Source organism: Harpia harpyja, chromosome 1 (assembly GCF_026419915.1).
Source record: "Harpia harpyja isolate bHarHar1 chromosome 1, bHarHar1 primary haplotype, whole genome shotgun sequence".
In the NCBI taxonomy this organism is placed as follows: Eukaryota; Metazoa; Chordata; class Aves; order Accipitriformes; family Accipitridae; genus Harpia; species Harpia harpyja.
In genome coordinates, this window is record NC_068940.1 from 63918395 (window position 1) to 63936329 (window position 17935).

The window sequence follows — 17935 nt, forward strand, 5'->3', positions numbered from 1 at the left end:
AGGCAGAAAATATCCATTCATTCTGGTGAAATGAGTCCATAGAAATGCAGTGCTTGGGACCTTTTCAAGAGAAAAAATGCATGGCCAATAATGATTAAAGCAAGGTATGAGGTATTTGCAAATACATCTGTATTGTTGCAGATAATTTCTTTGTATTTAAGAGTTTCTGCTCTAGTAAAAGTCAGTCCCAAAATGCCACAGTTGCTTGTTACTTGTGGAGTTCTTAACCTGCACAAGAATAGTACTTCCCTCTTCTTTCTTTTTGTCAGATATTTGTAACCTGGCATTAAAATTAGCAATAAAAGCCACACAAAGCTACTACGAAAGAGGAAGATTCTTGACCATGCATCATAGCATTTGTGTGTCTCACTTCTTTGAATTTTTCCCTGAGATAGGAATTGGCCCAATGTCCTCTGACAACCAAAAGTATTTACAAAGCAAATGAAATTTAGGAAGCACTATAATGACTAGAAAATGCTGTGAGGGAGCATAATGAATGTATCAGCAGAGGATAATTACCGCAACTGAGGCATATTCCTGTGAAATTCCAGAGAGAAAAGAAAGAACTCATTAAGTCTTTCCATTTATTCAAAACCAGAAAATGAAGTTTTTTAAAGACATCCAATGATACTGGGAGATGAACAAAAACTCTATGCAAAGACTGTACCCTAAGCTTGCCCATCCAAAGAGAAATCAATTTGTTACTGACAGAAAAGCTAGGAATTTTTACTTGAATTCAGTGATTGCAAAATGTGACAGATTAGCAGGATTTCACATAGTCTCCCATTCACGAACAAAAGGAGATGCAGTATTGAAAGACTGAGGGCGAGCTAACTTCATCATTAGTAGTGCCCTTTACATCTTGATGGAGACATACAGCGCTATAGTCTGAGGCATTCATTTGCTGACTTCTCCTTCAGAGTGGCAATACGGGGCCTTTACAATTAGTTTCACATGGGGCTGCACTCTCTATAGGAAGAAAATATACCCAGTAGCCCCTGGTCTATTTATCTCAGAAAAACAGTGCTAATAAAGGGAAAACAGAAACAAACAGAAAAAAACCACTGAAAAAATAATCACTCAAAGCTACTCAGAATATTTATGAAGTTCACATGGAATCTGCCAAGCACTGAGAGTTTGCACATTTCTGGAGACAACTGTACTTTCTCAGTCTGGAAGAAATACAAAGATATTAACTAATTATTTATGGGGTAACCAATTATTTTGTACTGTACATCTAAGACTGAACATCATGAAATGCTTATTAGTTGAGCAAGCAGGACAGTGGAGCAATTGGTTTTGGAATGGAACGAAGCCAAGGAGTTGGACAGAGAAGCACCCTTAATGAGAATAATTCACTAACATAGACACAGTATTGCTCAATTTACCTAGGCATTACACATCTGACCAGCAAGATTTTGCAAGTGCCAGAAAATAACCTTTACATTGTTACTGGGTTGAAGCAGAGTGGTCTGGAGCTGCAAGTGCTCAGCTCGACAATTTTTAAGAGACAACAGACAGTAGTTGAAGTTAGAAAATCAAACAAGGAATGAAATTTTTGCCTCAGGAATGTACAGAATACCGAACCTCCAGAGTGCCTTGTGTGCCCTTCTTTCCTTGCAGACACAACACTGCTTTACCCTTTCCTACTGTATTGTTGGCCTGGGTCAGCTTAGATGTGTGACTCCTGGCTGGGCTCAAATGTCCAGGTACACAACAGTGACTCTCCTGTAATTTCTATCTTATTTCCAACAGCAACAAAAAATACATCCAATTAAATTTACATCTCATTTGCCAAGGAAACACTAGTTGGGAAATAGCTCTGTATTCAAAATGAATGTTTGAGATAATTCCTTGGGAGGATATAACTAAGTCATGGTCCACGATTTATTCATTGTGAAAGCCAGAGTCACGGTGCCCAGTGTTTCTGATGGGCTGTTCAGCATCACGTGAAAGCTACCTACTCCAGTCCTTCTTCCGTCGTGACTTGGTAACTAGGCACAACCACCCCCACAACACATGAACATTTTATCCTGCAGACATGGTATTCCCACACACATACATCCCACTGTGTCACCAGGATCGCATCTCAGGGAACACGACTAGGGAAGACAGCATGGATGGAAGCTACCTGCCAAAATGGTTTGTCTGCTCCGTAATCCCACTGCTTCAGGAATCAGAGTAGTATAAAATGGCTTGTAGCCAGGCTGATTTCTTTCTTGATGGGCCTCATGCAACCTTCTATTAGCTGGCAAGCCTGAACCAGAACATCAGAGCCTGGGTGAGAGGAGATGTGGACAAAAATGTAAACCCCTCCCAGTTCACTGCTATACCTGAAAGAAATCCAGCTGAAAATCCTAAATCAATTTAATTTAACCCTAAAAGGATTAGTTAATTTTCTCTCACAGTAAGATCATGTCTTTGAGCAGTAGAGGTTAATAACAGATAGTGTTGCATACTTCCGCTAATGTTCTCTGGTTCCTCATTTTTTAACTGAAATCCATAAAGAGGTCACAGCAATAACTAGAGATGATCTTCTTTCTATGCCAATTACTGAGGTGCTGGGAGGATAATTTTCAGACTCTGACTGTGATTTTCCAAGTACACTAGGAGACCTGATCTTCCTTCCTTCTCCATGCAGGTAGATAAGCAACTGCCAGGAGGGGGATAAAGCAAGATGCTTCTATCTTTGCTGAGAGGCTTAAATACAGGTTCATAGCACAGGTGTATAAACTGAGTAGAAGCTCTAACAGGAATCTATGTCAAGAAGAAGAAACTAGGGCTGAGTGTTTTTTGCCCTGGATCAAAGGTAAATGAGTATGAGAGGTCAGTATCACTTGAATCGACCCAACTGCTCAAGTGATCATGTTTGTCCTCTTGCTTCTTAAGAAGAGGAGTGAATAAGAAAAATCTGTTAAATATGGATTTGAAGAGTGCCCTACTCTAATAATGAGGCACAAATATTCTCTTTTACGTGGATCAAATACCCTATGATAATTTGTAATTATCTGTGTTTGAAGCTACAAAATCTGTCCTCCAAAAATGGAAGACAAGATGGGATCTTACAGATATCTAATTCATAGTTGAGTGAGTTCAGTTACTGGTTCAGTGGCTTTGCCCCAAGCTGCATTATGCTTTATCTGCATCTGAATGGTACTCAGGTAAATGAAAACTCTTAAAATAGTCACTTTCAGCTCATCCTTGCAACTAAATGCCATCTGATCAGAACAATCACAAGAGAAACATAGTAGACAATTTTCCCACATGGACACCTTCTTCAGGAAACTAAGAGCTGATTCATGTCCTTTAATTAAGAAAGCAGTAAAAGTTATAACCATTAAAATCCAATTTCAGTGTATCTCTTGGAACAAAGGTAAGTAATCATGCTCTCTTATCAAGATTCCTGTTTTGATGTCCAACATTGTTCCTGTTGAAAACCCAGTATATTCCTGACTAATTTAGAAATTAAAAACAAAAAAAGAAAATAAAACTATTTTCAACTTCTAGCTTTCATTCTTTACCATGTAGCCTTTTTGTCTCAAGCAGGCACTGTAAGAATATTCTGCTTTATTTCCTGCTCAAATGATGAGTCCTCTCTGAGACGTCCAGGAACGTGACCATGGAGCACATAGGATTATAATGACGAAGCTGCACTTACTGATTCCTTGCTATTCACACTCTTTCCATTGGGTGTTGCTATGATATTAAACAGATTACTACTGGGACTCAATGTATGCATACAGAAAGGCACGCCAAAGGTTTAAGGTCTCTGCCTATGTTGCTTTGCCCATTGTTCTACGCAGCCCGAGTCTGTTGTACTTCACAAAGTTGGTGGTGTATTTCATTAGTTGGTGTTGAGAAAAATTGTCAGTGACTACTTTTGAAAAAGAAATCCATAAAATGTAGTCTTACAGCTTGTACTAAAAGTTTTATGCTCTTTCATGAAGGTGATCTGACTAAAATTTATATGTACATTGCAGCATTCAATTACTGTACACAGTAGCTGTGCAGATGGCTCTCTTTTAATTAGAGTATTTAGTGCATCTTCTGCATAAAGAACCAGGCAATGAATAAGGAGGAATTTAATGAAAGTAACCAAAAAAGGAAATCGTTTAATGGAAGTTAAAAAGAAAATAGAGAATAACCTAGGACACAATTCTTGCAAGGATTTCCTGTTCACTGAACATAGCTCTTCAGACAATCTGAGGGAGAAATCTTTGCAGATTTGTGGCCTTGGGGAGGCCTTGTCAAGCACTAAGAATCAGGCAACCGATCACTAAACTTTGCACAGCTGATGGCCACATAGATAACAGCTGAAGATTTTAAAAGCAAGATAGTGGCTGGAACTTGGCTTTTGATGTCACATGGACACACCAATGAATGTATTTGATGGGTATTGTCAGAAAATGGCAGGATTTCATTAAGTTATGACAAGTACAAATGGTATAAAATCACTTCATATTTCAAATATCCTCCATTAGTATTAACAGCTGTTGCTGTTAATACTACTAACAGTAACTAGTAACACTAACTAGTAACTGTAAAGAATACAAAGTTACTACAACCTGAAATCCTGGCTACTTTATAACCTATAATGCAGTTGCCGATCTAGTTGTATTTCTAGTTTGTTAGAGAAGCACCGGCATTTACTTATGTGGCCTTTGCTCCAGCTGGAAAAAAATCCCACATAATATATGCATTTAAAAGGAAAAAATGCAGTAAGACAACATGATTTTTATATGCACTTAAATTTACTGCTGTCAGGCATAAATGTTTGAATAATACAAACTTGGCAAAGGAAGAAGTTGCTTTGGGTCATAAAGGATAGGCTTCAACCAGGGAGGTCATACGCCCTCTTAGCAGGGCCAGTAATACAAGCCACTCTCAACATAAATTCCAACGTTTCTGTATTCTAAACTCTTCAGTGAATTTTAAATTTCATAGTAACGGCTAGACTTACCTGGTAGACCGGGTGGGGTTTTCAGATATTTGCCATTAAAATGTTGAATTACTACTTCACATTTTTCTGTAGACTCCATTCTGGAAAAGAGAAGAGAGTAGGATGGGGGTAGAGGCAATACATGTTACTAGACTGTTATGAAAGTGCTCAGTCAGCAACAACAAAAAGCAAAAGGAGAAAAAAAGGACAAGCACAGATGCTGAGAGAAATCTTCAAAGCTGCTCTTGCCGATTTCTGCAAAGAAACTGGTTGAGCTCATTACAGTATGGTGGGGCTTGCGAGGAGGACCTGCCACCCTCAAAGCCTGCAGCTGCGCTCCCAGCTGTGTGTGAGCTGCAGCAGTGTCAATGAACAGTCCCCTTTTGGCTCCAGGGGATCACCCTGAACAAGGACATTCTTTATGCTCTCATGTGCTGCTTGGAAAGGCAAAGGATGTGTTTCTAGATTCCTTGTGCACTCAAAATAACTTCAAATGACAGGAAAAAAACATTCAGGATTTGGGAAAGAACCCAGAGGATTAAGCAACAATAATTAAGGATTACAATGTTAAAAAATAACCTGCAAAGACAGACTCTATAGCAAAACCAAAACCAATGCATATATGCCTATTACAACATAAAGCCAAATTTTGGGTGAAGACAGTAATTTACATGTAATATTGGTAGGTGAAATGCCTTACTTTCATCTCATATGATCTTGAGATAACTTCCAGCATTGAGATGTTAAAGCATTAACAGTGAACTGGTACATATATTATTGAGGGAACTGTAAAGAATACAAAGCTACTAGTCAAATCCCAAAACACAGTTATACCACATCTGGGAATTCACCATTCTTTCAGTCTTGTAAATTGACTGCACACTAGTCCAGAGAACAGCTGACTTTGCTACAGAGTGGGTATAGAAACTTTGAAGAGAGGAAAGAGAGAAACAGAAAGCTAATAAGCAAGCAAAAAGAAAAGTCGTACTGCTTTTGTTTTTCTTAGAAAAATTGTGTTTAAAAACCATCTTCAATGCTCCTTCAATACACCAGTGCTTACCTCCAGGTACACTCCACAAAATAACTCCACTGACATAAATATTGCTTACTTCTGACCAGTCTAGATCTTTTTAAAATTAATTTATCCACCACCCTTCCTGTCACATGGTTTTGGGAAAATGCAGCCCGCACAGAGGAGCATTTTGTCTCCCAGCGTACAAGTTTGCCAGAGTTCAAAGGGCCACCCCACCAGCACCGATAATAATGATAATGGTGATGATGATGATGATGATGATGATAATAATAATAATAATAATAATAATAATAATATCCTGATTGCCTGATTAATTCTCTGAGCAAATCAAAGTCATTTGTCAGTTTATTTCAGGTGGAATCATTAAAAATTTGCCCTTCCAGGTTGTATCATTGCATATCACACGGGCTGGGCCATTTCTACAAGCACAAAGACAGCAACTTAGATTGTTCACTTTGGCTTCATTCAGATTTAACTAAGTGAATGTCTGTGCTGAGCCTTTAGAGACTCTTGTCTCTGAAAGAATAAATGCAATAAAAGTCTGTTTTCTGTAGCTGCAGGCTCTTGGTGTCAAACCATGTTATGTTGCATCACACAGCAGTGACAATTTCATTTTAATACATGGGGTACAATTTAACAAGCCAAAGCAGTCCCTGCAAAGAATGCAATATATAAGCTGCCAAGTGAAAGAGACTCAGTGCACTTCATGCATTTTATGTGGGAAGAGAATAAAAGTGAAATCCACAGTGTTCTGGGATAAAAAGGCCACCATTCGAATAGCACTCTGAAAAGGAATGCGCACATTTTCTTCTCAAGTTTCACAATTAACGGCTCTCAAATGCCATTGCTAGCTATCTGTAATCTGGCACACACTTCGCTTGAAACCAACACTGGCATTATCGACTCAGTTTGAAAAGGCAGCACAATAGACAAAGCCATCTATACATGTTTCCTTCAGATTTGTCGCTGAGTAACACTACATCCATCCCTTGTCTCCCCTACCTGAGTCCCCCGCATGCTTTCTGCAACATGTGCCTGTGGGGTGGACCTTCCTCCCGGCCACACCGAGGCTGGCCAGCCAGCCACTAACTCACCACGATGGCATCTACCCCAGGGCCGCCTAAGTATGAATTATAATTTACACTTGTCCACAATACCCGTTTTTTAGAAATAACCCTTTCAAATTGTGTTTGTCAGGATGATTAGCTCACTGACTGACTGGGAAGAATGAGTGGTATAGAGCAACCAGATATATCACTAAAATTATCTGATATTTGCCATCACAAGACCCCGGTTTTAGTTTAGTTAAAACTCTGATCAACATCAACCACTTAGGTGGCAATGTCTATGGCAGGTGCCTACCCATGAGCTGAACCTATCTGCACACATCCATTCAGACATTCCTCTTTCTATTCTTACTTGGTTTAGCCATAAAGACTAGCCATATCTGGGAAAAAGGTCCAATAATAATATACTTTTCTTAGGTCTACAGTAATAAATTCTACCTACTTTTTCTTCAAAAAGCTGTGGCACTCCTCTATTGCAGAATGTATTTGGAAACTCAGGGGAGATGGACAAAATATGATTTTTGTCATGAATTTATTCTTCGCGTCTGAGATAGAAATGTTTCAAAATGCTGGTTGAGACTGGTATTTGATAAAAATATCATTAACAGGAATGTTACATGTTAAAAGTTAGCCTCCAGGGGACAGGTTTTCTACAAAAGCATATCATTGGAGCACAGGCAAACTTGGGGGAAGAGCACTCTTAAATCCATTTTTTCAGTGTTAGGGGTTTTTTCATAACTGATAGAACAAAAATGTGGCAAATGATAATATTCTGGAAAAAAGACAAACATCTTAGATGTTTCAAAACCTTCTACTGAAAGATACAGATATTCAGCTCTCCTGCTGGAAAGGGGAGGACATCAGCTTCACATGGTAATAGAAATTTGCTTCTGATCAGATCACTCATGAAGTATCATTTTCAAATTCCCTTCAACAATGTGATTTTGGTGCTGATCCTAAGAGGATCTTAGATAACAATTCATGTTTAAATGCAATTTGGAGATAACTATAATGAATCTGAGTATTATTTTGAATCAGGAAATACACTGCAGAAAAAAATTTATCAAAGCCATAGGCCAGATTCTTATGATATCTTTAAAGGTAAAGATAATGATCTAAAACAATGAAACTAACAAAACTATGAGAATTTATTTTCAACTGTGTCTATATATCTCCAGGTTCTGGAAACCAAGTTGTAAAGTTCCCAAATACAGTATGAGTAACTAGACTGTCCATATTCTATCCAATTGGAAAGGAAGTGAATTTAAAAAAATCTGAAAAGGAAGACTGATTTTATGATTTTTTTCTAGCCATAGTTTGCAAATTTAAGATATTCCAATATGATTAGTAAAAGAACAAAATTTGGGGGTGCTTAAGCAAGTATCACAACTAAGTAATTTGCCGTTCACATCTTACTATTAAATATTTATTTTAGGTAATTTAAAAAAATGTTTATTACTCTCTCTACAGACCATAGTGGCTCCAAAGTAGTCATTATGTGTTGTTATAAGTAATAGGGAACCTTTACCATGAAAAAAAAAAAAAAGAAGAAAAAGGGAAAATTAATTTTTTTTTTAAAACTAAAGCTCTTACAGATGCTTATTATAAAGATTGATGCAGTGTCAAGAAACAACTTAATAAAATGTATATACAATGAATAACATTATGATTACATAATTATTACATGAGAAATATTTGGTACCATGTAATTACCAGGTAGGGGTAAAATGTGGGTTTGGTTTACATATATCCTGTAGTCACTTTACTTAATAATAATAATGTAAATGAGAATCAGGATTCTATTTTTTTTATATCCAGAGTAAATATTTAAAGATTAAATTGTTACTACCACATTTATGTTATGATCAGCACATGAATATCGTTGTTTTCTTATATTTATAAGAGCAGGAATAATAAATCTTGAGGGGTAATGTTTCTTTATGATATAACGCATTTTGCAAAGATGGAAGTTGGTAGGTAGTAGCAATATTATACAGTGGAGGAGTCCAAAGAACATAGTTAGAATACACACCAGAGAACTCAATTTCTTTAGCATATCAAAAAGATGACTACAGGGGCAGTCTGATAGCAGTGCATAAGTACCTTTGCGGGAGAATAAACTAGGTACTAAGTAGTTCTTTAATCTTGCTGAGAAAGTTGTGACAAGAACCAGATAAATTTGAAAGAGAAATTAGGCAGAAACATTTAACTGCAAGGAAGATGATCCACTGGCACACTTTAGAGAGAAAAGAGGTGGCTTTTTTTTCTGCTTGATGTCTTCAAATCACTTCTGAAAGTTGTATTTTAGTAAAAGACAAGTACTATCTCAATATTAGGTAACTGGGAGTACTTCAACTGCCTGTGATATAAAAGAGGTCAGGGAAAATGATCTTCAGGTCTTAAATACTCTAAAGCTACAAGGTAGGTTTGATTAGTATGAGGTTTCTTAGCACCTCCTTATGTTCTACTCTTCATCCTTCTATGGCAACCTGTTCACTAATTTCTTTATTTTGCTAATTTAATTCCAGGAATTCTAAGACCCTGATATAGCTGCAACCTGTGATTTTCTTCTCTCCTGTAACTAACTTAGGTATCTTATGTCCCCAACTTTTCATCTGGTAAGAGATTGCTTCAAGATGTTTGTGCTTTTTGGTTTGAATCCAATGCTGGAAAAACTGCTCCCTTTGTAATTTACAGCCTAGAAAGAGATACTAATTTTGACAAGTTCTCCTCATCACTCATAAATTATATCTTTTCCCAAAATGTCTTGCCTGTATATTTTTCATGTTCAGTCCTGTTTGCACGAATAACAAGTTGTTTACTATCTCAGATGAATATATAAAATCTGCAGAAACCACTCCAGTGAGGACAGGATAGGCTCCTCTTCTCTGGGAATATGGTCCATATTATATCTCACAGCATGACCCATCATGCCAAGGTGACCGTTTTGAGCTGCCTGAGTATCTCTGCATAGAGCTACAGTACTCTCCATAGAGAAACCTCTTTATTTCAGAAGAAAGCCAATATAACTAAATGATACCTACGTTATCCTGAAAAACCCTGAAAGATGCACAGCTTCCTTTGAGGAAAGAACATACAAATTAAAGGCTTGGCTCTCTTGTTTTGCTTCAATGGAAGCTGGAGCACATCCATTTCTACTGAAATCCATGCAAAACTTCTATAAACAGAATAATGATCCTGTGGGGGCTCAAAATCTTGTTTCCCATTTTCTGTTGCTCCCTTTCAGTTGCTGAATTGAATACTGTTTCCAAAGACTAAATTTAAGACATGTAAAATGCAGACAAGTAGGAGATAAGTTTAATAAAAAACATATGCAGGCAGAGAAAAGCAACCCATTGGAAGCTCTACCAGAAGAACAAGGTAGGGAAAAGACAAGGATGAAGCCCAAACTCCCAACAAAAAAGTGGGTAAATGCCTCACTACAGACCCCCCAGCTCTGTCACAAAGGGATGGAAGCATCTCCCTGATATTTCCTTTTGCTCTGAGATGATAGAGACAGCTAATTGAGAATCTCTTGACTTTGGTCACTTGCTGGGAACAGCATCATAACATTCTTTTATGACAGTTTGTGTTCAACAAATTTTCTCATGTTACTGAAAAAAGAATAGTATGAACACACAGTCATTTCCACCTAGACCCAGGCTGATTTATGCTACTGTCTTCACAGTCTCAGGTTAAGCATTATACTGGTGCCCGCCAGCAGTGCAATACTTGACTGTCTGACTGTCAGCATTTCCATCATAAATTTCTGTTTTCAGAGGCTTATGACTTCGTTGTAAAATGTCGCTTGGGGGGTGAATCTTGCAAGGTCGTTTTAAGTTACAAGACAGCAAACAAAATAAAAAAGTTAGTGGTTTCTAACTCTTTCTTTGCACTTTATCATTTAAAAGGACCTATAAAATGCTTGCTCTGCTGTTCAGTTGAGTGTGGTACATGTATGTATGGTATTACTAATACTATCTTTATAGGAAGGATACTTAAATAATATTTGAATGGTATTTTACTGTGGGGTTATAAAATACAATTTTTATTTCATGATTCAGTGGTATCAGTAAGTCCCTCCCCAAGGTATACCCCAATGCCTCCTTGCCCCCTTTTCCATGTCCCAAGGAGTTCTTCAGTTAAACTCACAGTACCTCGGGCTTGGATTATGAAAATTGCTCAGTCAAATTATCTGATGGCTCCTAACTTTCCTTGTTCCTCCCTCTTCACCTTCAAGGGCTTCATATCCATTTTCATGTTACGGAGTCCCACTGATATTTGTCTCGGAATCCTGCCCCACCTGTCCCTCTCTGGAGTTTGCTTCTCCTTGAAAGTACAGCTCCATGCCTGGCAATTTTCTTAGGGATGTACTGAGTTTACCAAAATTTGGTCCAGGTTGCAGTGCCAGATGGAAATGTGAGGGTCATGGACATACATCCTCCCACAGACCTCCCCAGCACCCTGCAGTGATGCTGTGAGCCCCTTCCAGGGCGGCCTTTCAATGGAAATTTGTCACCACAGACATTGGAATATTTTAAAGGTATCACACAAAGTCTTTGGGGCATGTTTGTGATTTCCAGTTTCATCTGAGATACCCAATTATAAGGCAATTTCCTGCGTAAGATGTAGGATATGACAGATCATTCTTCTGACTAAAAGTGGGAATGATCCTTATAATATCTAAGCCTGCACTACCATCCCAAATGATGGATTTGTTCAAGCTAAATTTATAGCACCTTTTCAACTGCCTTCAATTAAACCCTTGAATAAGGAAGAACAAAGCACTTCCCCTCTTCACAAATGCATCCTTAAACTGCCTGAATGTTCCTTTATCCCCTGGTGCTACTGACACTTCTCTGCCTCCAAAGTAGCATCATCACTGATCCTCAGAAATCTCCCTCTAAATATTCTCCCTTTCATTTAGCAAAACAGCACCACTGCTTTGGCTCCACTGTGATTGTGTTATTTCTTTATCTTCTCCCACCTTATCATCTGGAACTCACCCTTTATGGGCCTGTGGAAAGCCAGGTCTTCCAGCACATACACTCTTTATAAGTGACAACACATCTTCAGGATGAAGTTAAATATTTCCCTCCATGCTTTCAGTACCTTCTATCCAGCAATTCCAGCCTCCCTCAAAGACCTGCTCACTTACTCACTATGTTTGATCTCCTTTTTACTCACACCACCACCAACACTGCTAATGTCCTGTTTGCAAAACTCAAATCATAAGAGATCAGCTTTAAGATTATATCTCAAAAAAAGTCTTCAAATCCAGTTTCTGTGGCTTTTTTTCCTTTGGTTTGGTTTTTTTTTTTGGTTGGTTGGTTTTTTTCGTTGTTTTGGTTTTTTTTTGACAATGAAGGACTATGCTTTTGTTCTAAGCTCTGAGGAATCCACTTATACTTTTTAAATGAAAGATCAGATGCTGAAGTCATCAGACGACTCCCAGCCACAGGGATTTAAGAGAAATGCCTACAAGTTTAAGTCTCGTGATGAAATCCTGTGTGAGGACAACACTGCGTCACTCCCTCTTCCGACCGCAATCTTACAACAGACTGAACTTAAAGCTTCTCATCTGTACCGCTTCCTTTTTCCAATTCCTTACTTCTAGTAAGTGTTTCTTTCCCCTCCTCCTCCTAATTTATCTCTCTGCTATACGATAGGCTGTGTTTAGTCCCAGCTTCTGCTTGCCGGTGTCAGCAGAAACCCACGCTGCCAAATGACAACAGCAACATGAGCCCTGCAGAATGCCAGCTCCCACAGAGAGCCTGGAGCCAGGTAGCATGGCTTTGAAGTACAAAGCACAGGCCAGGGGCGAGGCAGAGTCGGGTGTCTAGAGGTTATGGCAATTGCCTTTCAACTGGATGGACTTCTGTGGAGCCACTGTTGGAGTCTAAAGCTTCCCTTGTCTGGCCCCTTGCTGATAACTCTCCTCCCCAAAATCTCCCTTGGAGCATACCTAGGCACAGTTGGGTTCAAGCCACAGAGAAATGCTCTGGAAAGTTTTGGGAAAATCTGTTCAGTTGCTTCTGAGGGATGCAAAAGAGAGGAAGTACTTTCACAGCTTAAAAAAGAGAGCTAGCTTTGTATGTGCATACTTTAAAGGAGGCTGAACTCCAATGTGGCCAGACATTACTCAGATAATTTTGATCCAAGAACATTTGAAGTTACCCAGGTTATAAATGATTAAGTAGCCACCTGCAGTACTATAAAACTGCTAATCATACCCATTTAGGAGAAAAATCTGACAATAGCTGTCTACTGTTAAGTCTTTATTTCCGATTGCTTTTTGAATATACTTATTTTGAGATTGACTATTCACATAATTGGGCAGAATCAAAAAGTGATTTTTAATCATCATAGTGCTTAATTAATAACTTTGAAACATCAAATTTCAAAATTGCTGGATGCTGCATCACTTTAGCGTATGCAAAGTTAACTTTTACTCCTGTGCTTCTGCGGCTCAGTTAAGAGCTGTGATAAAAGGCCCCAGGTCAGAAGGTATAATAGCCAGGATCACCACACGGGTTGCTGATTTGAACTTCTGAAATCTTATCTGGGCTGAAATACAGCTGCCATCCCCTACCTGTACTACATTTATACCCACTCAGCATGTGCTCACACTGTAGGTACACTAGAACAAAACCCTCATGACAAGCAAAGTGAAATAAATTAATCTATTTGGATTGATGTGCAGGAAAAAGATACCAAATAGCACTTTATTACAAAAAGAAGGTCAGGTGGTCATGTAATTAAATCTTGTATTGATAATTCTGCAAAGACAAGAGTCAGCATTCAGCTACAGTTCTAAATTCCTGGATTAACTCTGGCCTCATTCAAGTCAATGGACGATCTGCTGTATACTTTGATGGAGCAAAGGTTTTAGCCCTTTGTCATTTTTGCATGGTGAATTACACAACCTTCATGCTAGATCACCAAAGGTTTCTTGAAATATGTTACATAATTAAATACATTTCCACAAAGTAATTTTTTTAAAATGCAAGTTTATCCATGACTTACACTGATCTGTATTTAGTGAGGTAGAAAAATTCATGTTATTATCTGCAAGAATGCGTAAGGAACAGTGTGTCATCTTTCAGCATAAATCTTTTGCCTTTTTCCGTTTGAATTCAGACAATATTATCTTAACATTTTTTGTGCAAAATGATCTTTCACATCAAGGACAAAGGTAACACTACAATGTCACTTATCTTGCAAGCCACCTTTTTATCATACAGTACCCCATTTCACTCAGTAGTGTTATGACACTAACAGAAGTGCCATGATATACCAAGATACGGTATATTTCAAAGAAATTCGCAAGATGACTAAGTCATTTTGCCTTCTCTACAAAGCACAATGTTATGAATATTCTGTAGAAACAAAGATTTGAGATTTTTTTTCCTTTTCTTTTGAAGCAGAAAACTGATTTACAGCACAATTGCAAATTTCTCTTCTTATTTGCTTTTTCAATACCTTTCTATATATAGCTCTCTATTCCTTGGCTTTTCAAAAGAAAACTATTTGATTCAAGAATGTTTCAAGCTGAAGAGAATCTATGTAAATATTCCCTGAGAGTAAACATGGAAACTTGTCTATCTGTACTGACAATGAAGTACATGGTAATAATATGTTGCCCATTCTGTCTAAAATATCTGACTACTGCAACAGGGCTTGTTATATGCAAATATTTCTTCTTAAGCTCTTGTCACAGGCTTGAGTTCCCTGCAGCTTTCAAGGAAGCCACGTTTCTTCAGTTATAGTTCCTCCCCTTTGCTCTTCCAACTGCTAAATTTACTTTTTCCTGTTGCAAAATCTTTGCTAAACATTTAAACAGTTTCTTCACCAAGTGTGTGCTTTTGGCTGTAGGACATTTATTATTATCCAAGCTTGATACTGCATGGATAGCTCACTATTCATAGCAAGTTTTATTCACCTATACATACATACAATGAACTATTTTTTAAAGAAAGGTAACAATCATCCATCTGCATTGGTATTCTTTAGCTTGGCTGAAAGAACATACACACAATCTGATAAAGGTGCTGCTCTGCATTTTCCATAGCTATGAGGCTTCAGAGTTACGTAATAGGCAGCATTTGCAAAGGACCAAAGCCAAAAAACGTGCATGAATCAAAAAAGAGTAAAGGTTTCACCTGGCAAAGCCGACTCCTCTGCTGACTCCATTAGCATCTCTTAATATTCTGGTGGAAATGACATGTCCAAAGGGTTTCAGCATGTTCTCCAGTTCCTGCTCATCCATGGAAACGGGTAAATTTGAGATGTATAGATTTGTGGGATCTTGCTCTTGTTGCTATGACAAAATAAGAGAAATGTCCTCAGTTAGGCTTAGCACAATAGAATAGCTTATGGCTCATACAATGGGGGCTACTCAAAATAGGACCAAGCCAAGAATTTATAGCTGCATTAGAAACAAAGCTGCGCAATCTTTTCATGACGACAACGTTTGCCAAATTTCTGCAAACTCTCATGCATGTGCTTAATTCTGTGCGTGACTGCTCTTACTGAACTCAGTGACACTACTCACTTACAGAAAATTACTCTCATGCACAAGCGTTCTTGGGTTTTTGTGTCCTAATTTAGCAAACAGATTGTGAAGAAAACATGAGTTCCACAAATGTGCTCACTGTTAACATAAATAAAGAAAGAAAACTCAACACATGTTTTAAGCAGATGTGCTTTCCAGCCTGCAGAATTCCCATTCAACCTGTTCATCATGAGCAAGGTTGGTTGAAAACACAGAACACTTTCCATAGTATCTTTTCCTTTTTTTTCCCCCATCAGAAATGTCTTGGTTGATAATGTGCAACAAGACCTAACTGGGCGGGGGGGGAGTTCAGCAGTTCAGTCTAAGGTCCTGGTGAGATAGGTCACATGTTTATTCTCAGACTGAATTAAAATATCTTATAAAATAAAGCCTGAAGTATGAATAATTGAGAAAACAAATGTGAAGACATCTTTCTCGTTCTATTTTGGATTTTTAGGCTAAACTTTCTGTTTTGGCAACCATTCCAACTTCTATTCTTGCTTGCCAAACTACTGCACAGAAAAATGAGAGAGGCATAGATGTCGTATGTAATATAAGTGTATTAAAGCAGTAAATAAAAACCTTGTCTACAGAGAACCAGGTCTTGATTATATTAAATCAATTTAGTTAAGCCCTCGCAAATTTTCATGGCTCTGGTTCCATTTTCATTGATACGAGCTTTACATAATATCTGATCACCTGTCAGTACAAGCCTGATTGGGATCAGGCATGACTACATAATTTTAGCTAATGCTTAAAAACCAAAAGCATAAGATACAATCTTTATGCTGTGCAGTAGGCCAGACAATACCTTCCCTGACAAAGTCTTCTGAGAGGTTTTTGGATTGTTTTTCATTACACATTTTAATGGGCAGAATTAATTTGTACTTGTTCAACACTGAGATTTGTGAAAACAGTGTTACCCTTTTTGCTGTGAGGTGTCCTAAAACCAGATTAATAATCTTGCAGCAGCACCACAACCTCACACTGAAGAAATTACATACAATACTGCAGCCATCTGCCCTGGTTTAAGTAAACTAATTTCAAATTACACCCCATTAAAATCAGTGCAGATGTGTCTTGTCGAACACAAAGAATCACATGTCCTATTTCTAGAAGATGTATGAAGACAGGACAGAACCAAGATGTCTGTTCCATCACTGCCTTGCACATTCAAGGCCTCAAAAATGGAAGCAGAAATTGTTTCAAGCTGTGATTCACACACCCAATCTTTGCAGGGACAAGAATGACTAAGCAAAGTCTAGCATAGCTAAATACCAGAATCAGAAGCCAAAGAAAGTTTTCAGCTTCTCTTACCCCAGGCTCAAGGGAAATTTTAGCCCTTTTGGATGAGAAGAAAAGCTGAAAATGGATACCCCAAAGGGTCCAAAATCAGGAGGCATGTAATAGTGTTTTACTGCATAATTTGGACTCTAACCTAAGAGCTGCAAACACTTGCCTTTGGACATACTACTTAATGCCCATTGCATTCTAGCTTTACATCTCCAGACCCATTACCCCCATGAAAAAACACACTACCATGCAGGTTGAATTCCCCACTATTTTACAAAACGGAAATAAAAGAACTAAGTGGGCACATCTTCAAGTTGCTGTCTGTAAAAACATACCCAGTTATTACCACACCTTATAGTAAGGGGCAGAGGAGAGGAAAACCACACACAAACAAACAGCAAACTTACTGCAAATTGAACTGAAGTTATAAACACCAAATCTAGAAAAAAATTCCTTCCCTTTCCGGTCATGTTTCCCTGCAGTCATCTTCCTTTCTTTCACTTCAATTTATATTCACACAGATCTGAAAACTAGTTCCTCTCCAATAGCCCAAAGATATTAGTGAGGGGTCAGAACTGGTACAGTATCGACAATGCAAGGAAAATCATGCAAACAGTCCTGGGGGGAAGGTAGGCAAGAAAAGAGAGGAATATGAGCTTCAGATCACACTTTTAGCTTTGGGAAAAACAAACAAACAAAAACCCCAAGCATTTTCTTTCTCGTCTTCCCCCCCCCCCATTTTTCTCCTTTTCTGTGTGCAGACTATTTAAGTTTTATTGCTGTTACTTTTTTTTCCCCACACACAGGCCACAGGAAAAAAGAAAGATATAGGAGTTAGGAAGCATCTTCATTGTTAATAAATACTTTGAAAATGCGAGCAATGGAGGCAGTTAAAGCAGAAGCATTACAGAAGCAAATCAAAGTAGAAAGGTTTGCAATTCCAATAGGCACAGTTTTTCAGAAATAATCACATTGTTATGCAAACCTCTACCCATTGATTGGTTAAGGACTTTGATTAATCAACCAATCAGTGCTCAGGGACTGACGTC

At 38.1% G+C, this 17935-nt stretch overlaps 1 protein-coding gene across 3 annotated transcripts in view; it reads right to left on the bottom strand.

The window, feature by feature from the left end:
- The window catches only part of RBMS3 (RNA binding motif single stranded interacting protein 3), a 730467-nt gene that overhangs the window by 144750 nt on the left and 567782 nt on the right, over nucleotides 1-17935 (bottom strand). For all 3 annotated transcript variants that reach the window (XM_052797551.1, XM_052797566.1, XM_052797557.1), the window contains 2 exons: nucleotides 15202-15359; nucleotides 4961-5040 (listed from right to left, as the gene is read on the bottom strand). In XM_052797551.1, coding sequence (XP_052653511.1) covers nucleotides 4961-5040; nucleotides 15202-15359 — 238 coding nt within the window. The remainder of the gene's footprint in view (nucleotides 1-4960; nucleotides 5041-15201; nucleotides 15360-17935) is intronic.